The sequence below is a fragment of the Triturus cristatus genome, chromosome 10, assembly GCF_964204655.1.
Source record: "Triturus cristatus chromosome 10, aTriCri1.1, whole genome shotgun sequence".
Taxonomy (NCBI): domain Eukaryota; kingdom Metazoa; phylum Chordata; class Amphibia; order Caudata; family Salamandridae; genus Triturus; species Triturus cristatus.
Window position 1 is genome coordinate 330,214,229 of NC_140593.1, and position 22,775 is coordinate 330,237,003.

The following is a 22,775-nucleotide window of genomic DNA, read 5'->3' on the forward strand; positions in this document are numbered from 1 at the left end:
TCTACAAGGCCCAGGCTAGAGGTGGGGCGCTTTAAGGAGTAGAGTGAAGGGGTCATGCTAATGCAACCTTTGTCTACTACCGAGAATAGTTTTATTAGACGCTTATTGAGACTTCCCCAGAGTACACCCCTGATACCTTTACAATTAGATATTGGTCTGGCCCGATATAGGAGGTTATCCTTAATTGTCCATTGTTATACTGGAGGAGACTCTGGTCTATTCCAGAGCTCCAAAGCTATAGTGCGGACTTGAGGGATTTTCTGACTATAAGGGGCTCGGGTAAAATACCCTGGTTAAAACATGTCCAACAGCTTTGCTATGCACTGGGTAGGGGAGATATGTGGCTATTCCCTGAAGAAACTTGTCCCCCTGATTACTAAAAGGGCGTTGGTCGTCGTACTCAAGCAATATCTGTGGGATCTTACTAGATCAAATCTATCATTGGGTAGGTTGACCAATCGATTTTTGGAGGCCAAGGATAATTATTATTTTAAGAAATTCTTGGACGATATCCAGCCCTCACTGGCAAAGAAGTTATATGTCCAATTCAGACATGGAACTCTTACAGTGCGGGCTGTGACAAACAAGTGGTTTAATGTTCCCAATGTTTCAAGCTTCTGCCCTGGTTGTGAAAGCGTTGAAGAGACGGACCAGCACGTTTTGCTCTTTTGCCCGTTCTACTTTAGGGCTAGAGCTAAATGGATCGTCCCACTATGCAAATCCAGGGGTCTCGGGGATTATAGGGAGGTATTTAGAATATTAAAATATACCACCTTTTTGATTGTTACTTCCAGTTATCTTTTTTTCTCTGGTGCGCAAGAGGCGGTAAAATAATAATAAAATTGTGTATCTTAATCATTTAATTTTAGAAGGCACTCCCACTAGTATACAGCCTAGGGATTGCTCCAGAATTATAGGTTTTTCTTTTTATTTTTTTTTATAGGATTTTTACTGCTTTTAATAGATTTGAGGAATATTTGTACCTGGAGTCCCCAGAAGTGTAACTTTGCTGTATATTGTCTTGTCCGTATTTTAGTGTGTGTGTGTGTATATATTCTATATCAAGTCCAAACGCTGTCTCCCACTTCCTAACGGTGAGGAAGAAAGCACACTGACACCAGCTCGTGCTTCAGAGGATTTTAATGAATGTCAGCACGCCATTACGCGTTTCTGCCACAAGATGGCCTTGATCACACGAGATTGTGTGTATATATATATATATATATATATATATATATATATACACAATCTATACGCTTTTATGGTTTTTAACTGATAATAAAGCTTTTCTGACTGACAATTAATCTATCAGGTCTTGCATTGGCTTGAGGGAGGCATTTATGAGAAACTATGTTGACTTTATCATGAATGGGCTCTTTGCATGTTTGGAGTTTGAGGTTTCCAGGAAAAGTGAGATGGGTGTCCTGCATAGAGGAAAATGAAGCGTGATGTCTTTGAATGCTCTTGTTGGATCCAGAGGATCTGTAGATGAGGTGACTCTTGTATTGAATGGAGAGGTGATGGGTGAGATCCAGTAACTTGAATGTTACTGGCCCACCTAGCAGAAGTTGCAGCGTTCTATGGTGTGGCGATGTCAGATTAGAGGGTGGGGACACTGAGCACAGGCCGCGCTCTAGTATTTCAGGCGCCCAGTCACTGGTGGCATAAAACATGGCCGCACCAGACATTCGGCCTTTAGCAGGTAATCAACCTCGTTCTGGGGGGATTTTGTAATCTGCTGAATTTAAATGCAAATAACGAACTGTGAATTTGAATGCAAATTACCATAAAATACTTCTGCACTACTCTGCCTTAATATTTTTAAAGTCGTCCCTGTTTTATAAGAATTACTAGTGCCAATTAAATCGCCGTTTTTAGAGACTTGCTAGGCATAGAATATTTACCAGTACTTGTATTAGAACTGTAACGCGCTCTACAGTGTGGTGATGTCCAATCAGAGGTCATAACTCTGAACAGAGGCCGCGCGCTAGTGTTTCAGGCGCCCACAGTAAGTGGCACAAAAGCATGACCACGGTGGGCGCACCAAAGGCAAGCCTGGCCATTGCCAGTTACCATGCCGGTGCCAGCTTTGAGGAAAACCCTCCATCCCCTACACCTCGGCTGAAATACTTAATTTAAAACCACAAGCAGTGTAACAGCCCTATACTCGGACTGCAAGGGTCCTATCTGTTGCTCTTACGTACTCCCGCTGCATCAGTGTTTAATTTGTAAAATAAAAGTGCCAGGGCTCTTGTCGGGAGGCCCCTGCAGCTAACAACCATACATTGCACCTGCCTTGCAGCCAATGATGGTAACTACACAACTATTACCTCTCGCACTACAAGTGCGAATTGGACTATTTCAGGCCTCCAAAGCTATAAGAATGGCTTGGGCGGCAGGTAAGTCATTTATAATGGATATTGTATTCATTAATAACTGTTGCGGTCTACTCTAAACTAGCCAGACCATGCCACCTTATGGAAGCCCGTCTGACAAGCTCCAGTGCTTGAAATTCAGTGTTTGTGCCGATCACTAGAAACCACCGGCTCAAATTTAGCACTGCTCTGCATCCTTTAAACCAAGCAGTCTGATAACCCGGAGCGGCTGGATACCCACAGGAAGCTAAAAGCTGCACTCTTGTTTGCTTACTCCCTAAACACGCCTTGGACTCATGCTTCCCTTCATCCACACCAAGAAGGGCGGTGGGGTTGCCATAGCCTTTAGGAAATCATTAAAATGCATAACATTCAAGGTTTAGGTTGAAGACCTGGTGGATGCAGAGGCTTTGGGCGTTCTCTCACCCTCCACTCAATGCTTCTTTGCTGGAGTCTTGTCTATTACCCCCCCCCCCCTGGTTATGTAGGCAACTACAGAAACTTTCTCAAGTTTTGACTCCTAAGATCTCTTATTATGCATGCTTCACTGTCTTGAGAGAGTTCAACATTCAGTTGGACAACTCTTAATAGCCTAGTATCAAAAGTGTTAGGCTCACATGACCCTAATCGGTCCCAACACATAAAGCAGACTACTTAGATGCTGTAATCTCTAACATCCTGCTACAGCATGGCTGGCCAAAAGTGATCTGGTTAGATCACTTCATACTACGATTCTCCCGACCCCCTCCAAAGCGTCAAGGGATGGCAGGCCTCTCAGAATCACACCTGGAATAAGGTGGATACATATCTCTGTTGAAAGATGCACTAGATGCCACCAAACCTGTACTAATTGGCCTCATAGTGCTAGATAAGGTCAGAATAAATAACTGGCTCACGAAGGCCGCTTCCACAGTTGCCCCAGAGGTTAATGAAAGGAGCCCTAGACGTGAAAGTCAGCCAGCTGGCTCACCAGTGAATTATCAGAAGAAAGCACTGTAAAAAGTTGGAACGTGTATGGAGGAGATAACATGAAGCCGACAAAAGCCAGTACAAAGCCGCTCTAAGCACATCACATTAATCTGAAACTTGCTTATTGCACTTTTTATTCCAACACATAAGAGAACACAAAGTAAACTTTTAAGATCTGGTACAAAAGGCACTGCACCCCCCCCCCCCTCCCTCCCAAGCAAGGGTCTGCCTATATTTTCAACTGACCACATTCTCGAAGGATAAAATCTTACATCCAGGGTACGATTGCAAAAATGCAAAGCAACCTATATATGCTGCAAAATATGCCTTGTGCTATACCCAAAAAGCCTTTCAGAGGGTGGAGGCCAAAGTATGTTCTCTGCTCTGGGGCAGAGGTGCCCCACATAGTGCTTCATAAACTACAGAGGAGTCTGAGGGGGTGGGGGCTTAGCATTTCCACACTGTCATTATAGAACATTGCAATTGGCTACTGTCAATGACTGGCTTTTCAGTGACCATACTGACCCGGCATGGAGGGTGGATAGGGTGACCATGGGGAGGGGAGGGTGGCTTTCACTACTTTACTGTTGTGTAGGTCGTATAAAACTATACAGGATCTGCACGTTTGGACAGCATACACTTTAGGATTGGTGTCAGACTGATTCTGAACACCCCCACTGGGTATGTTTGCCTTTTGTACCAGCTGGCTCAGTGCCACTAGAATCTCCTCTTACCAAGGAGAGAATAGTTCTTGGCAACCATCGAACATGACAACCCTGATCCTGCAGAACCATGGAAACCATGTACTACCTTTCGCTCAGTCACTCGTGCTTACTTCGTCTGTCTCTGAGAGATACACGCAATAAACATGCTGGGCATTTCAATAAGTATTTATTGAACAGTTGTTGTTCTGGTGTGGAATAGATGAGCTGCAACAACCGTTAGACAGTATAAGATACAAATGATTAGCAGTACTATAAAGGTAAATGGATGGTATAGCTCTACCATCTTGCAATAATCATGCATACATACGAGTATATAAAACACACGATAAAGATACATGCTCCAAGTGTACCTAGCATGTGTGTAGGTGTTAAGCCAAGAATCCCTCTAGGATAAAGTCAACACCTTTACCTGAAGTGAGACTGTGGGACCCTGTCCTCCTCTCGGGTTTGACACCTCGCAAGGGATGTTTAGACCACTGCAAACTGTAGTGTCTGCAAGCAGGAACCTCCACTTATCTGGGCAGTGTCGGCCGGGAAGTCTGTCTCCTGTTATATCTTAGCAAGAGGTGAGATATATATACACACCCCCATAGGTCTCAGGGGGTCCTACCTTGCTGTATTACGGCTTGCCTAAGGATGGCATCAGGCATGAACTTTATACATGGATATTATACAGGAAATGGTAGTTCTGCTGTGCTTCCAAGAATCCTCATGCATAATGTGAGATTTCAATCTAGGGAAAACCTGCATTCTGAATGCAGTGTCGTATCTAGGTAAAAGGACGGTCAGTCCCTGTAAACCGTTTCAAGTGTAATGTAGGGAAGAATATAGGTAAAGGGTTGCAATGTTAAATGGGCCTATATCGGGGTACCTATATGGAACAGAACACTACAAGTTGGAAAAGAGAGACCCGTCCATACTCTCTCGGTACTATCCGTATGGAGCACAGTTAATAAATACCTAGGTTGGGAAGGAAGCCTGACACAAATGACTCCATTATGGGCTAATGAGGGACTTCAGCGGGTCAACAAACTGAAGCGCTTTAGTAAGTGGAAGCTACTGGGCCTGGAGAGACTTCAGGATGTGTGGGGAGATCAGGCCTATATCAATACAAAAAACGACAGCAAGAATGCAAAATGGGAAGGGGTGAGTGGCTGAAATACCCATGGCTTGGCCATGCCCTTAGGGCGCACATTGTTGAAGGAGAGGTACTAGCGGAGGCCTCCCCTGCCCCCTTAGATCAGTTACTCACAGACCCACTTACATCCAGAGCAATATCACTAATATATAAAAATAATGAATAACACTCCTGATACTATGGGTCTGCTGAAAACCGCGTGGGAGGGTGACCTGGGCAACCTAGATGAGGAGGAATGGGTGGAGGCACTGCAAGGTCCTAGGGAGGTAGCAGTAAGATCCAGGTTCAGACTTGTAAAACTTAAAATTTACATTGGCCGTACTATGCCAGAACACCACTACATTGAATAGGACACTCTGGGACAAGCTAATGCCAGAGGGGGTGTGGCCAAGAGGGGACCTTCTACCACATCCTATGGGTGTGTCCAATCATTCAAACGTACTGGCAAGGGATAGGGGGATTATGACCAGCATAGACAGCCAGTACCTATCTAACCCAAATGGTTCCTATTGCACATCACTGGAGACGAAGCATGGCCTCGCTACATGGAAATTTGGCTATCCCTCGCAGCGGTAGTGGCAAAATGCTGGGAGGCAGTGCCTTCTCCACGAATTGCAGATTGGAAGTCTGATATAGGCTGGTGTAGCTTAGCTGAAAAAAACTGTATATAAAAGTAGGGGCTGCCCAAAAAAGTGGGAAAGTCTGGAGTAGATGGCAGGCATATAGAGGACTATAAATAAACTGGGAGCCCCCAACACATCGTCTACACTTTTTTTTTTTTTTTTTTTTTTACAAAGGTTGAAAGGTGTAGAGGAGAGGGTGCACATTGAAAACTGCAATAACTCAACGACTAGTCATTTTTCCAGGGTTGGGGTGGTTTGAATGGGGAAGATCAGAGTTTGATTATACTGCAAATATATTTTGTATGCCGACTTGTTAATAAAATGTAAGGCCAGACTCTCCGAGTTACAACACTTGGTAATTGTATGTTGTGTTGAGCACGTTTCAATTAAGTTAAAGGAAAAGCCAATGTGCCCATGAGCGATGTAAGTCAACTAATACCCATGGTGCACAACAAATGGTTGCAGTTTAACCCTCTGACAAATGACTCAACCTTTTCTTCACAAAGTAAATCTGGCTCCCTGCTGGCACCCCAAGTTACGATGGGGGGGGGGGGGGGAGAGGATGGGGGGGAGGGGGGGGGGGGGGCAGGGAATAGCCTAGGTCCCATTTATCAGGATCTCATTACTACCTCCCTGCACTTTGGGAAAGTATCCCCTTTCCCCTAACCTAATTCACATCCTAAAAACGTCTGACTTTAGAGCCCTCTCCTTGCTCCCTGGGGGTCTTAAAGACTCTAGAAAAAGTCCTTAATACCCAGCTAACGTCATTCTTGGAAACCTTCAAGCTCCTCCACCCATCACAATCTGGCTTCAGGGCCCTCCATAGTATGGAGACTGTACTCATGGTTATTAGACTTCCATCAAACTTATGCTGGCCACAATGCTGCATTAGTTTTGTTAGACTACATTTGACACTATTTCGCATGCAATCACCCTGATGCGTGCAAGACGTAGCAGGGAGGAGAAGTCTCTGGCTTCATTGGGTTCTTTCAACAGCACGGACAACAGGCATTTTGGCTCCAGTCATTTTTCACTGAAGCCAAAACAATCTAGTGTGCCGTGCCCCGTGGCTCAGCCATGAGCTCCGCACTTTTAAACATCTGATGCTGCTGATTTACTTTCTCGACTCCTTTGGTAGCCAGGTAGTCTCCTACAGACAATACCCAAATTCTACGGCTCTATTATAACAGTGGGCCAGAGGACAAAACTAGATTTGCAGCCTGTATGGTATCCGTGACTTGCCTGAAAACCAACCCCCGCCAGGCTAGGGTCCATCTTGAGGTGGCCAGGAAACTAGGGACATCTTGACACTTATCCTTTGAGGAATTTCTTCAGCATCCTTCGTATCCAGCGGGCAGATGTGACCACAGCGGAGTTCTAGGGTTCAAACGTCTGCCTTGGGAAGCCCAGAAAACGGTGGTACAGGGACTGATCCTGTCTAGGCTGGACAATTTCAATGTCTTGTACATAAGACTCCCAGACTATCTTATCCACAGGCTGCGAAGGTACAAAACGTGTCGGTCCGCCTCTTAATTAACCTTCCCAAATACTCCATCACCGTAACCAGTTGCACTGGCTACCAGCAAAGAAAAGGGTCACTTTACTGTCTTGACAGTAGCACACTCCTCTTTCTACAAGATAAGTCCAGCTACTTACATGAAAGGTTGACCATATATTGCCCCCAAAGATCCCTGCGCTAAGTCTGTCTTATTACTGGCCGTTCCCTTCACCAAACGAGTGGGTGGTTCTGCTTGTTTGGTTTTACTTGCTCAACAGTAGAATGAACTCCCTTTACCAGTCAGACGCATACTGGATAAAAAGCGATCCGCAAATAATTAAAAGCCCATCTGATTAAAGAATAAATTGATTATGATCCTCCTGATGGTCTTTTACTTTAGCGCCAGGACACTCTCGCAGTAGCCGGCCGCTTTATAAAACCGCGGGGAATCCTTACATTTAAGGAATACACAAATTATTTTTTCAGTTTGACATCAGCCTAGACGTATCAATGTCTCTAACATTAGAGATCGATAGGTTTATGGATTTTCAGCCATCTTCATTCTCAACCTATTCAGTCATCCACATTTTTCTTCTGCCCACTATGGCATGAGCCAGTGGGTCGACTTCAGCAATTATGTAACTTCACTGTGCATGAGGGCACTATTCTTTTTACGAGGTGCACATGCCACACAACAGCTCCCTTAGTCCCGGGGACTGCAAATGCATTTATGCTTTTTGGGATCAAATGTTTGCTTGCTTTCATTTCTTCCCCATATACGGAATGGCCTGGCATTTGTAGGTTGAGTGGGGCGCTCACCTATACCAACTTGATGCAAAGTTTCTTATCTCTGGTTTGTCTGTTCCCCCCCCCCCCATATTGTCCAATTCCAAGAATGGGGAGGTGGGGGGGGGGGGGGTTGTATGTTAACTAAACATTACCCTTTCTTGACGCGTTTAAATGATAAAACGCTATTTTAAGGGATAACTTTTTTTGTACTCCATTAGTTTTTCTCGCAGGCACTGCAACCATGTAATTCTGCCCGAAGTGCCATCTGTGTTGGCAAATACGGAGGATGCGCCTTGTTGGGTGCGTGGCTTGAACGCCGTAAAAATCAAGGCAATGTTGGAAGAGCGCACGCCTCTGATTGGCTAGACCGGATGACCTACAAGGCTGGGTAGACCATTTATTCCACTGCTCAACCCTGGTGGGCTGGAGGCCGGTTTTGAAAGCCTAGGCGCCTGTCACTTCCAAGGTTAACGGCAGCGCGGGGCGGGCCGCGGCTTCGGGGGGGGGGGGATGGCAGGGATGGCAGAGGGAAAGCAATTGGAACGAAGAGTAGAGAGAATAGACTAAAGCGACGAAGAGGGTGGTGGGGGTTGTTGCCATCTGAAAGTTTAAAATGGTGAGTTCTTAAACTGGTGGCCCACTGCTACCAGTCTGAAGAATGTCGAACGGCGGGGATGCAAATCAATGGTGTGGTGCTCCTATATACTATAGAATATAAAAAATGTCTTACCTCTAGCAAAGGAAGATCTGTCAATATATGATTGCATATCACGCGGACTAGCAGTGCACCGTGTGATCTTAAACTAAAGAGCGTGTTCTCCCGGGTTCCTTTAAGTGCGACAAATGGTGCGCTACCTCATAGTGTAGTGCTGTACATGTAGATTTTAGTCTAGAATGAAAAGGAGTCTTCGCCATAATCACAATTTAAAATTCCATGTCATTCTTGCTCTGTCATGTTCTGCTTTCTATTTGGATGGAACAAATTTGCCTACTGTTAGCAGATGTGTGTACAAAGAATCTTTGAAATGTAACTCTTTGCTGTGCCCCTGACATGAAGAGAGGGGTTGGCCTAGCGGCTAGGGCGGTAGACCGCGAATCTGGGGAATCAGGTTTGAGTCGCGGCAACGACTCTTAACATCCTGTGATTCTGGGCAAATCACCTAATCTCCCCGTGCCTAACAGAAAAATTAATGTGTCCTCATGTAACGCAACTGGTGTTATGTAAAGCGCTCCGATACCGGATCAAGTTCGCGCTATATAAAACTCCGTTTAAAAAAAAAATGATTCACTACACACTTATCTGCTTTTGCCAAATATGCGCTCGCAGGGCAGGTAATCTGATGGACATGTTGTACATTTCAGAATTATGGAATACAAATTGTTTTGATCGGTGTCCATAACAATACACTTCTGAAATAGATGCCTGCTACGCAAATAAAGGCCTGTAGTGTTTGCCCCTGGAGAAAAAACATTTCTTTCATTCTCTACAGTCATCGCTAAGCATGCGGGGACGTTTAAAAATATAAATACAGGTATACAAGACATGGGCTTAGACCTGTCGACTAAATTCAAGGCTCAAAACAACACAAGCCATTGCGATTGGTCTGCAGAACCAAGTATTAAAAATACTTTGTAAATGCCACGGATAAACTGTTTTCTTTTAAAAAATATTACACCGAACTGAAAACATGCTAGATGCATTTTTAAGACTGTCATACTTTAAACTGTTTGTTGAAAAGACGTTGCGATGTTAGTCTATTAACACTAATCGGCTACATGTTGTAGAGAGATCAGACAGGCCCGGAAGCACTCTGTCAATTTCACTAAGGAAAGTGGACAGTGGCCTGAGTAGAGAAAGGTTGTTTGCTGATCTCATTCCTAAAATTCCTTCGCTCTAAAATGGCCTTCGACTTACTGCTCGCTAAACAAGCAGGAAGTGGGATAAGGGAGGGGCTGGCTTATGGTGAGCACTTTCGCGGGCGCTTTGATGTTCTCAGTGGCCACGCGGCTCACTGAGAACATCAAAGCGCCCGCGAAATGTACACGCAGGCTGCCAAATGGTGCGCGCGCCCGGCACACATGCACTGTAGTTGGGGGCCTGAAAAGCACTCGTTTGCACATCCAAATCCCCATTTTCTATAGCTCTCGCCAGAGCAGCACTAAAGCGCTGGCTGAGGCGAGACCTAAAAATGAAATGAAGTAACGTTAACCTTGTGTTTTATCATTTTATTTTTCCATTGAACTCAATGTGGTGATGCTCCTAAGCGGAGGAGCTGCTGCTGAATAGGATGCTTATACTTCTATTTTGCTGGTTTTTATGACTACTATGTACCTTAAGCGGATTGAACTAATTTTCGTTTAGGATTTCGTGATGTGTCCCGACAACGAAGAACCTGTGTTCCAGGTCATGGCCGTAAGCTGGAAGGCTGGTCTCCAAACAGCAACCCTTGGGATGAGAAGAATTATCCAGCCTGGGCAGAGGGCGACTCTAGATGGGCCAAAAGTTGGAAAGGTGAAAACTGGATACTGACATTATTCATTTTAGTCTTCTATTGGTCAGCAGTTTGCTGAAGGTCCTGTACTAGCCCTTTGCTGAAACATTATGCGAGACCTGTTTGTGTTTCTTTCCCATTTCATAGGCGGAAAGGTTGTGGCACGCTTGACCAGTGACAGCCCAGCTCTTGTGGGATCAAATGTGACGTTTGTAGTCTCACTGGAGTTCCCCAGGTGCCAGAAGGAAGATGAGAATGGAGACATAGTGTATGATCACAGTGGGAGATGCAGAGATGGTAAGAATGTACTGCTTGGCAACAAGATTGCCAGACTGCCACCACCCCAGTCCATCCCGTGGGCTTCTGACTGGTCTTCTCTCCATGATGCTGGAATGCAACAAATTTAGAAGTTTCAGCAAACTATGGTCTTTAATTGTGTCTTCATATCTAAAAAGGAACACCAAAGTGTTTGAATCCTGTTGCTTATGTTGTAACTATTCTTGAATGTGTTGCAGATCCATCCGTGCTTTCAGGTACATTTGTGTACAACTGGACGCAATGGCTTGACTACAGCTCTCCAGGCTACTTCCCGGATGGCAAGCCTTTCCCTCGTCGCCACGACAGGCGAAGGCAAAACTTTATCTACATCTTCCAGACACTTGGTAATTTGGCTTTATGTATCTTGGCAACTGTAGTAATTGTCTGAAAGTCCAAGTTGCTGTTCTCTTGGCCCCGCTTGCTAACTTAATTGTCTGGTTCTAGGTCAATATTTCCAGCAAATGGGAGGGTCTTCGGTGGTCCTTTCCTTGAACACTACAGATATCCCCCTTGGCACCCAACAAATGGAAGTGTCTGTATATAGGAGGGGACGCCGGCAACACACCCCAGTGGCCAACGCAAGTGCTCTCTATCTTGTAACAGGTGAGCATCACCATAAGTGTTAATTCCTGTGGGCTACAAAACCCTGATCTCATTTGTGTAGCGTCTCTATTTACAGATATTGGATTTGTTTGCAGCGTGGCCACAGTGCAAGGTAGCGCTGTAAATTGGTGCCAGAATCTCCAAAAAGGATTGGAAATACATGGTTGATCGATGAGCTTTTTTTAAGCCTAAAGGTGGAGTTCTTAAGGGGCAGGGGAGAATGACTGGTCTTTGGTTGAGGAGTCTGGGAATGGAGGGAAGCAGAAGCAAATGTGTTTAAGGTTCACGGGAGTGGACCTTAGTCTGCCCTCAGTACCCTCCGCTCAGATAAAAGTAGTTAAACTTCCCTGTGCTTATTTTTAGCACTTCGACAGTGTGCGGTATAGGAGGACTGCTCTGTATGTGGAGTACCCCAACTTAAGTAGCAGTGCAGGGGACATGATCAGTAGCGGCCGGTGGTGGGTGTGCTGCAGGGCAGGGGTGGAGCAGGGTGGGTGGGGGGGGGGGGGTAAGTAAACTATGGAATACAGCCCAATGGAGGTAAGTAAATCAAATTTCATTGCGTGCGCTGCATCACATTTGGCAATGTAGCGCGCACAATGAAATTTGTTTACTTACCTCCGTTGGGCTGTATTCCATAGTTTACTACCCCCACCCTGCCTCACCGCCCCGCAGCACTCCCACTGGCCGCTACTGGACATGATTAAGTATCATCATTTTGTGACTTCTACTTGTATGCTATAGCAACTCAATTTGGGGATATTGGAGCAGGATCCCTCCTGATGCATACCGTGGCTGGCCTTCAATCCCTCTAAAACCAGAAGGAATTGCTGCTTTCAGAGTAATCGCAAGCTCGCCACTTGGCATTGCACGAGCAGAAAGATTCCTCCCGCATGAAAATGCATGCAAGACCTTGGGAAACTCATTAAAGTAGATAAATTAAGCAACACTTCAGATTGCAAAACTGGAAGACAGTGATCCTACTTGGTACAATTGTAAGGCTGACTGGAATGAGGGTGGATACCGTTTAGTGGCTTGTCCATTGAAGTTCTATGGAGAACCGGGACTTGAGCACCCTCTGGTGCTGAGGAGATGGGACATGGGTTGGGTACGGGTTAGAACTTTAAGAAATTTCATTTAAATCCTTAAACTGGGCAGGGCTGGAAGGTGTGGCTGAACCGGACTTCAGTTTTGGCTACTTTTCATGGGTTCATCTTGGTTGTAGCCTTAAACCTTGTGCTACAAAGTTGCATGCAGGATCAACTTGGTGGATACTAAGGTTTCCAATTTTTTAGCAGCCACCTGGGACCACTTCTCCCAGAAGTCCAAGGTTCCACACTCTATGGCAAGTAGTTGCTAATATAAGAATATTTCTTGTGTAGGCTGGCTTGTCATGTGTTGGGTGTATGCCAAACATAGGATTACTTAACTACCAGTTGTTGCGTTTGCTTAACCTTCTGACTTTACTAATGGTGAATATAGGCGAGCAGAAAATTCAGTTACTGGGAGCCTTCTGTACCTTTTTAGATAGTTTGACACCTGATCCTGGATTGGATGGATAACTAAGCAAGTCCTGGGATCCAAAGAAAGGTGTCCGGCAGTAATTTGCTGATGAATTTCAGCTCTAATTTGAGGCATCCATATTGCTTGACCTGCAATTTTTAAAATGGAACAAAAAACCTGATAATTAAGCATGTAGCTGTAGTCCTTTAAGACCATATTCTCAAACCACAAACCTAACCATTCACAAAATATAACCCTTTCAATTTTTTTTTTTTTTACAATTATCAATTGCAACCATTAAATCTTCCCAAAGCGCGTTACAAAAAACAGTGAATCAGAAATAAAAATGTCACTATCAACTTGGACCCTTATCCTATGTATTTCATCAAACCAGATTAATTAAACTACCTGTTTAATAAAACTTAAACAATTAAATGTTAGTTTGTACATCACCGTTGAAACCACAGCTACAAATATAATCGCTGTCCAAGAATAATTTTAAACCCAGAAAATTGGCATAAAAGGGATTTAAACCTGATCTAAATGTTATGGCACCAAGCATAGGCTGGTTTGGTTAAATATGCTAATAAGAGTTACCTTTCTAAGAATATCTCGAGCATAGCAGATATAAATGTATTTTTCTATGCCAAATCTCTGGTTTCTTTCACTTCATTCCACAGCCCTTGTAGCAGAGTTCCTTGTTAGATACTTCTATGGAGCAATCTGGTTTCCAGTCATTAAATTGATTTAACTTCCATGCACAAGCAGTTGTGTTCTCCACATATTGGCCCAGCTTAACGTGTTCATATCTACAAAAACTAGACTTAACTGGTTGTAAGCTAGTTGCCTATTTCAGAACTAAGTTTAAAATCCACACTTCACCGGGCTCTCAAATTAGCTTCCACCCTAACAGCGTGTACCATGGAACAATTGGTAGAGTTTACAAAGTTTGCAGATAATGGCCTACCTTCTCCTAATCCACCACTCCTTCAAATCTCCTATCTGCTTAACGTCTGCAGCCGTGCCAAGGTTTTATAAACTGTCAGAACAGGCTCCAAAGAGTATCAACCAAAATTTCATATCACCAATTGATGATGCCCTGGATTTTAGAGTGGGTGTTATCTCCAAACTAAATACTTGCAAATTGGTGTGACAATCTATAAAAGCTTCCTCTAGCGTTCAAATCCCCAAAAGACACTGTGAAATATTGTTGTATTGAACCAAAGTAAGTTTGTTCACTCCAAATGTTTATAATTTACAATAGTTAGTCATAATTTACTTTTTGCAACCCAATTTGTGTTCTATTGGTTATTACCAAATCAGCATGGTAACACCATTATTTAGTGCCCTCCCATTTTTGGCCAAAACTCTTGTGTTTGGAAGTATTCAGGAGATTTGCTAGATTTAATGCAAATAGGGTAGCGCCAAGACAAGTCCTTGACACTATGCATTTTTCAATAGGAATTCTTGAGTCCATGTAGATGGATCAAGCTCTACCCTGGCACTGTTTACGTGGTTTATTTCTTTAAGAAGCACAAAGCTTCTGTACATTTTCATTTGTTCCAACTGAGTCCCAAAATATCTTGGCTAACTAAATCTAATATGGTGCGAAAGTTCAAGCAGGGAGCCACTGGTTTCAGTGGCCTTATGGGCAATCTGTTTAAAACTGTCTAGTGGCCACGTCCTTCTATTGTTTCAGACCGTAGTGTGGATCTCTTTATGGATGAGCTTATTTATTGCCCAGTTCCACCTTCCCAGATATTGCCCAGTTTGGGAACCAGTATGAAATAGCTAAACATATATTCTATTCCCCACTCAAGATTTGGCTTTCATTATTCAGGTAGATAGTCTGTAGCTGCTGCTCTTGATTAAGAGAACAGAATAATTTTTAAAGTTACAGTAAAAAGAGCGTCTTTCACACTTGTAAAGATCGGCTTGAGGGGCCAGACCATTGTTTGACTAGATTTCTTTCAAATAACCTACCCAGGCTTCTTCAGTAACCATGCATTGTGAGACAGTAGTGGTACCACTGCTCATGCCAGACATTGAAAAATTCTAGTGCATTTTTAATGACAAAGCATTTGCTCCAGTTAGATTTTTGCATTTGGGCGTTATTCCTTTTTATAATAGACTTGTCTTCATTTCACAGTCTACTTTATGAGGCTATCACCCCCTTTTAATCCCTTTCTTTATCCTTAACTTTTTTTTCTTTGCATTGTGCATTCTTTGTATGAATTTGACCACAATTAAAATTATCCCACTTTGTAGTTGACCTTTAATTAACCTATTATACCACGCTATTACTTCCACTTTTTTTAAAATAGCGATTTAAAAAAAAAAAAAAAAAAAATGTGGTTCTGCCTGCATGTGAAGCCTTTAGATTAACACTTTTAGTTAAACATCTAACCAATCAAATTTCCAAGGGTAGGATAGTTTTCGTTGGATTTAATTTTCAATCTTACTAAGGCTCTCAAAGGGAAGGGATTACTACCTGAATCCGCAATTCACTCAAAATGCCATGCTTGAATATAATTTGGGCAACTTTGTTTGCCCTGCTTAAGTCTGAACTATGTCCCATTTACTCGTAGCATTTTGAAGCCCAACTCAAGATATCAAATCTTGGTCTGCTACTAACCAGAGGCAGATAAGGTACCGGAAGGCCACACGGGCTAATCCTGACCAGCGTAATGCAAGCTGGAAACTGATGGAGGCACGAGGATGCACAATAGGAGGAGTATTTAAAAGGTCCTGAGGAGCATGTAGATTGTTGCTTGAAGCAATTTGTATGCACGTTTATAAATCAAGTTTCAGCAGTTAGTGCATGGTGCTACATGGCACGATTATAGCTAATCTGATTTAGATAAATGTAAAACCAGTTAATTTGACACCCTTGGGCATCTCTCAGTATCTGCTTAAAGGTTCATGGGTTCCACATGTGGGTGGTGAGACTTGTGGCCCACAGGCGTCTTTAGGTTTACACCTTAAGCAGATTGCCCTAAACTAATATGCATTTTGAGAAATCAAAAACAATTGAAATGTTTAAGATCTAAATGCATGTGGGAGCCCGGTGGTCCAGTTTGACAGCCCTAGTGGTGAAAAAGGGTCCGAGTGACCACATGAAAGGTGAACCATTAAGCTATTGCGAAAGGTGACTGCAAATGTAATGAGAAATGCCAATTATAAACTTTAAAAAAAAGCTATTGTGAAAGGTGATCTGACCAGGCGATTAAATACCTAGAACTGAACTCTTGTGATGCCTACTGATGTATGAGGAGCACCTTGATGTAAATTATAAAGGTTAGATGTATTAAAATAAGTTAAATCAGATTTTATTGCAAAGGGCTCAACGCTGTGTAGGTATGATTCAGTAGCACTCTTGAAAGGGCGTATTATAAAAAACTTTTGATCCTTTGGACAAACTAGTATGACGTTTGGCACTAGAGGATCTGACCCAGGGGAAGACTGCTGAATTGACATCTGCTTCAGGAGGGCTTTCTTACAGACTTCTTGGCCTTGTGTGATCAGTTTGAATTCCTTATGAAAGTTGCAGCTTGCAATCCAGCGGACCTGACAGACTCCACCTAAAGCACCTCTCAAGCCCGCTGCATTACAAACACTACAATTTCCTACTGTGTCCTAACATGATCCATTTGCTATATAAAGGGCTCTGGAGTCCATGCGGGGTTTCCTTGCACGTCCCTAAACGTACCTTGAGATGGCACTCCAAACTGTCTTTGACCAAGAAGGACAGGTCATGCTTTGGCATGAGTGTCCAGGGCTGTGGAAGCACTTTGAATCTGCTCATCCTGTCACCTAGGCTGCCTGCTGTATTGCAGCTATGCCCCCGACCCGCCTTGCAGGAGAGTTGGGCAGCTGTGACGAGTGGGCCCTGTGGTGACTAGGACAGGAGACTCTGGGACATGCCTACACCAAATCCTGGGCTCACAGCAGCGTTGGCCCCCTTCCTCCAAACCCAGGGTTGGGCAGTCCACCTATTGGACAGTGGAACAAGCAGCGTTGCGAGCCCAGACATGTCCATGGATCTGCTACCTCCGTGATCCTATCCAACGGCTCGTGGGCCACCTCTGAGGAAGGAGGCCCAACAAGCTACCGGGTCTAGCTTTAGACTGCTGGAGAATAAAAGCCAGCTGGACCAAAGGAAGTGGAGACCAGGCCTGCAGCTGTATGGTAACGACTAGAAGGGAGGGCTAACTGGCCACACAGGTCATCAATCTTGCCTGACCAGCCTTGGAGCTGGTTCACCTATCTCCTCCCCAGATTGCCCCATCGGCTGTCTGTTCGGAGCCCCCTTCCCCAGGGCTGGGGTAATCTGGCTGGTTCCTCTGACACCGCTGCCTATTACCCATACAGGGCCTATTGCACAACTCTTCATGACCAGATGTTGGGATACCATTAGGCTACCGCCTTGCAAACCAATATACTGCTTAAGTGTCTGAGCTTTAAATATTTAGGATTTCATACTTTGTGGGACACTTGCCTTGCATGGAGTCTAAGCCCCCCCCCCCCCCCCTTCCTTGCCAAAATGATAGATTTTCGAACTGTGGATAACCTTCCAGTAAAACTACTTGACAACTACAAACACCCCAGACGAGTTCCCTCCTTCCTCCTTCCCCCTTCCCGGTTCCAGAAGCTAACTTCTGCTATCTGCTTTGTGGACCGGATGCATGTTCCTCAGTATAGCCTGGAACAAATTCTGACCCTGTATATGATGGAAGACTAGTCGTGGCCAACAATCTGCTTGCAGCACTGGGCTTTCTACAAACCTTTAACCGAATAAACTGAACTACCTGCTCGCCACACCTTACCACCTATGCAGAGCTGGTCTGACACCTCACCCAAGTGACTCGCTGTACACCTGAAGATGCATTGCCCCCCCAATCCCCAATGGTTTGGACATGTCCTTGCAAAGAGCAGTCCTGGGAAGGAATAGGTGTTATGCTGTCACATATTGGAGACTGGTGGGTCTCACACTCTGGGTAGCCCTATTAGAGGGTGTTTGTGCCGCACGCACACTGATGGTGGCAGCAAACTGACGTTGCATGTAAATGGATGACTTTTGCTCCACCTACATTATCAGAATGGATGGCGAGAAGATGGTGTGCAAAAATTGGAACCATCAATCTATCGGACATGGGGTTGTCCCTCCAGAAAAAATTGAGAATTTGGAGCACGTGTTGGACACTATGGTTTTGCTGTATATACACATGTGCTGTAGGTAGAATTTGAATTGCAGTGTAGGTAAAGCAGGAATGTGTGTTCATTATGTAGAACTTGGTTTATCAAAAATAATTCCATTCACTAGTTTGGGGAAAACGAAATTGGGAGGGGTGGGGGAGTTAAAGGGATGTGAAGGGTTAAAATTATCTCAATTTGGCTTCCATGGGAAATTCTCCTCTCCTACAACCCAAACTGCTGAAAGGATTTACACCAAACTTTGCATGAAAGTAGATCATTACTAGGGGCTTGCTTTTGTTTGAGTAAACCATCCATTCAGTAGTTTGAGGTACTAGCATGAAGTTGCTAATTGGGCTTTAAAGGATTAAGACTTTGTACAGTTCTGCTGCTTAAAACTTCAAGCTATGATCCGTGGACTCTGATCATTTTTTTCTATTTTGGAGAAATGGGATTACAGGGGTTCCGCCTCCACAAAGGTGGAGCATCGCCACTGGCTTAAGCCAGCAGGTAAAAAATAAAACTATTTTCTATCTGTTTATTTTTCACCTGCTGGCTATCCCAGCATGCAGAGAGGGCCAGGGCCGGGACCATGGGTGGAGGGAGGACTGGTTTGTGTTATTTATTTTTGTTGCTAATGCTTCCAGTGAAACCATCAAACTGCTTGCCAAGGACAGCCACTGGTTTTGCTAGTAGTTGTGCTTGGTTTTAATTTATAATCCATGCTATTTACTGAACTGCTGCTCCAATTTTGGTCTGGAACAAACCACATTTTATTGCCACTGTTCTTTTGTTACAGACAAAATTCCTTTCCATGTGAGTCTCTCTCAGAAGAATGATCGTAATGCAACAGACAACATATTTATTAAGGACTCTCCAATATCATTCACTGTGAACATCCATGACCCGAGCCATTACCTGAATGCTTCAGCTATCTCTTATGACTGGAACTTTGGAGATGGCAGTGGGACATTTGACTCCAATAGTCCTCTTACAATGCACACCTACACCCTTCCGGGGAACTTCAGCGTTAACTTGACCATCAAAGCTGCAGTTCCAGGACCATGTGTGCCAACCACTACTGGGCCACCGCTAACCACTGCTCTGCCAACCACTACTGGGCCACCACCAACCACTGCTCTGCCAACCACTACTGGGCCACCATTAACCACTTCTGAGCCTATGCCACCCACTGTCAATATATCTTCCCTAGAGCTGGAAGGTAGGTTTTATTCACAGAATTCAGCTTTGCTTAATGTAATTTCAGCTTATTAAGATTTGAGATTTAATTTGTGTAGGGTTTTACAGAAAATGAATTTTGAAGCATTACTTGCTGCAGAGTCAGGACAGCCGCCCCGTGCAACATGAGCTCCGACTTGTTGAAGGTGTGAAGAGATGGTGACTTGCCCAGGGTGATTCCTTACGGTCATGATACAACCTCAGTTTCAGTCCTCATCAGGTTTGCAGCGAGTCCATGGGTGTCTGTTTGTCCAGAAAGGTGCGCTCTATAGCATTTTAGGAGCAGGACGTCTATTTAGATTGTAGCTCTCCTGAATGGGGCGTTCACCATAGCAGTTTATTGGAAGGCCAGGTTAATCGGTGCTGCTACTTAACATGGCGTGCTGGCTCTTCTCTGTGAGGATATTTGCGTGCGGTCCGCCCATTCATGAAATGTATGTTTTGTGCAGAAGTCAAGAACCTCGGGTAATTAGTAACTTCTATCTTGCATGTAGAGGCCTAAAATTTACTTGCCTCCTACTTGGACTATTCTTTTCACTCTTCCAGCTGATTTTGTCACTGATCTATACGCTTCACTTTCTCGAAGTCCATCTCTAACCCTGCTATTTTGCTTGGCATTTTCCCCCATTATTGCATAGCCTGCCCCTTGCAAATGCTTACACCAATTTTTGTTGCTTTTATGCCCATCCTCTTTTTCCCACCTCACCCTGAAATTAAGTTTGAAGAGAATAAAGGCAGTTGCTATGAAGCCTCAAAGAATGTGGCCTCATAACTGCATGTTGTCTACCTTCCATGAATACAACTTCCTTTAACAATGGACGGTCACATAACGCCTCCTTTTGTTAGACCACGCCAGTATGACCTTCTGAAACTAATGTCCAACTTGCCTCTCCGCCACATCCAATTTTCCTAAGAAAAGTCGTCCTCTGGCCCCCTCCCTCGCTCTTCCTTCCCTCACCCCCCTCCGCTCTTCCTTTCCTCACCCCCCTCCTCCGCTAAGGTGAGGTAGCATTGCCCCATTGCTTTGTGCAGTTGGAAAACGATCACTTTATTCTGATCCTGGTTCAGCTGGTTAGAGGCAGAGTGGGCTTGACGTCACGAACAGGGGGAGGAGTGGTAGCGCTCCTAACTGGACATGGTCTAGCCGGCCTTCTGGGTCGGCCAAACAATTGTGCACAGTTGGCATGTTCTCCACCAGCTGTAATATACAGCCTGAGTGTAGAACCTGCTCGGGCTCTGTTCCTGCCCGAGCCCTGAACTATGGTGCATAGACCAATCCCAATGCTGCTGTAACACAGCGTTGTGATTGGCTAGGATTCTGGGAGCTTCCTGGTGCCTACTTCCTTCCTGCTCCTGGCTCTGCCGAAGGATGGAGAGGAAGCAGCCAGTGTTCATGTAAGTTGGTGGTGGGGGGGGGGGGGGGGTTTGTGTGGTTTTTGTTTGGTCCCACCCCCCCGCCCCTCTATTTACCACCTCCCCCACTACCTAGAGGCTGCCACTCCCTACCCCCTTTCTGCTAAGAAGTGTTGTCCTTGGTGTTTCTCTGCCTCCATGAGATATATTTGTACTATTCAGAATTGCCACAGGATCCAAATACCATGTTTAAGTATCTAATGAACCATCTGGATAGAACTACTAGCCCACGCCTTCTATAGCCACTTTTCCAGGCACTTCAGTGGTGCAGCTGATACCCGGGGCCCTGCCTTTCAACGCCTGGTCTCTGTTCCTGGCAAAGACTGGAACAAAGTGAGCCCTGTTTATCCTCTAGTTGACACATTGCCAAACTGAAAATAGGGCCTGGAGGGGTGATGAATGGTAGTATGTTCAAACGAGTGATGCGGGGGGCTGGTGGTTTGAAGTGTCAATGTGTGGCGGTGCTTTCAATGGCCTTTCCACCGTGCCAGAGTCTTATCCTATACGCCTAAACCTTTCAAGCTAGTTTGTCCTCTGACCCTGGTTGGGCCAATAAACCAGTAGAAACTGCTACCATCTACTTGTGCTTCAGGGTTTCCCTTGACCAGGATGCTGTGTGCTTCCTGTAAGTGTCCGCTGACCCTGCGGTTGGTGAGGACTGTGCATAAATGCTTATTTGGGTTGAAATGTTGATTAATTGTTTTGGACCGTATTACTCGGATGGAAACAAGGGGCAAAACCAATATTCCATAATGTTCTTATGTATATTGATTGTCAGCCAAAACGTCCATTTGACTTTTTTTCAACACATTAGCATTTCAACTCTGATCACAAAGTTATCGGGGGATGAATGACAAAGATTGGCTATATAGTCTGACCTGGTTTTCAATATTCTATGGCCATTTGAGATTTATTTTTCTCGCAGCATGATTCCAGTCTGAATCATAGTGATGCTTATACCAAGGAAAACGTCCACACAGCTACTGTAGGAAAGTGGTAAGGCTGGGTAACCTTGTCGTGGAATATCTCAATACCCCAAAGATGCTCCTTGGATTCATAGGAGTGAGCTAAGGATTTATTACTGAGTGTCAAAAGGCAGTCTGGCTTTGCTAGAGTAACGTGTGTTAAGCATGTCAGAGGATCAACATGGAATAGAAGTAATTGGCACAGCTCGAGCTGACACCTATTTATAAAAAAAAATAGGGTCTTAATTTCAACACCAGAATGAAATAGCATATATAACCAGAGTTGTAGATTAAGTTTTAGGTAATAGTCACTCAATGCAGTAAAATGTGTAGACTGAGTAACTTTGTGGCCAATGGCAAAATCCACTAGTGACAGTCACTGGCAGGTCAAGGTATTTGGAACCCTTATACAGTTATGGTGAGGTCACAAGTCTGTGTTTTTTTTTTTTGGTTTTTTTTTTTTTCTCCATCCTTGGTGCTAAAACTGCTGCATGTTTTTTGGTTTACCGCTTGTGACACATGTGTACACAGCTGCAGACATTGTAGGATAGTTGCACTGTTCTCTGTAGCTATGGCATCTGTGTGTGTGTGTGTGTGTGTGTGTGTGTGTGTGTGTGTGTGAGAGAGAGAGGAGTGGGGTGGATACCAGATTGGTAACCAACGAGCCTTGGCAGTAGCAAGCACAGCAAAATCTTCTGGCACTTCATGGGTCGTAACGTATTGGCCTGAAACTTTGGGGCAGGCAAGACTGCCTCCACAAGGCACTTAACCACCTGTCCAGATTTAGTGATGTGGGAGCTAGTAGTTAATGGGCAGCTAGTAGTTAATGGGCAGCTAGTCCCTGCAGCTAATCTGCCCCGAGGTGACCACATCCAGTGGTGTAGGTCCCCTTCTCTACCCAGAACTCACCAATTCATCCTTCCTAATGGCAG

The 22,775-nt window shown here is 44.5% G+C and overlaps 1 protein-coding gene across 1 annotated transcript in view; it reads left to right on the top strand.

The window, feature by feature from the left end:
- The window catches only part of GPNMB (glycoprotein nmb), a 40,920-nt gene that overhangs the window by 12,698 nt on the left and 5,447 nt on the right, over window positions 1–22,775 (top strand). Inside the window, exons 2-6 of the mRNA XM_085631528.1 lie at window positions 10,480–10,629; window positions 10,757–10,906; window positions 11,125–11,271; window positions 11,372–11,530; window positions 19,026–19,448. Of these exons, the coding sequence (XP_085487654.1) occupies window positions 10,480–10,629; window positions 10,757–10,906; window positions 11,125–11,271; window positions 11,372–11,530; window positions 19,026–19,448 (1,029 nt within the window). The remainder of the gene's footprint in view (window positions 1–10,479; window positions 10,630–10,756; window positions 10,907–11,124; window positions 11,272–11,371; window positions 11,531–19,025; window positions 19,449–22,775) is intronic.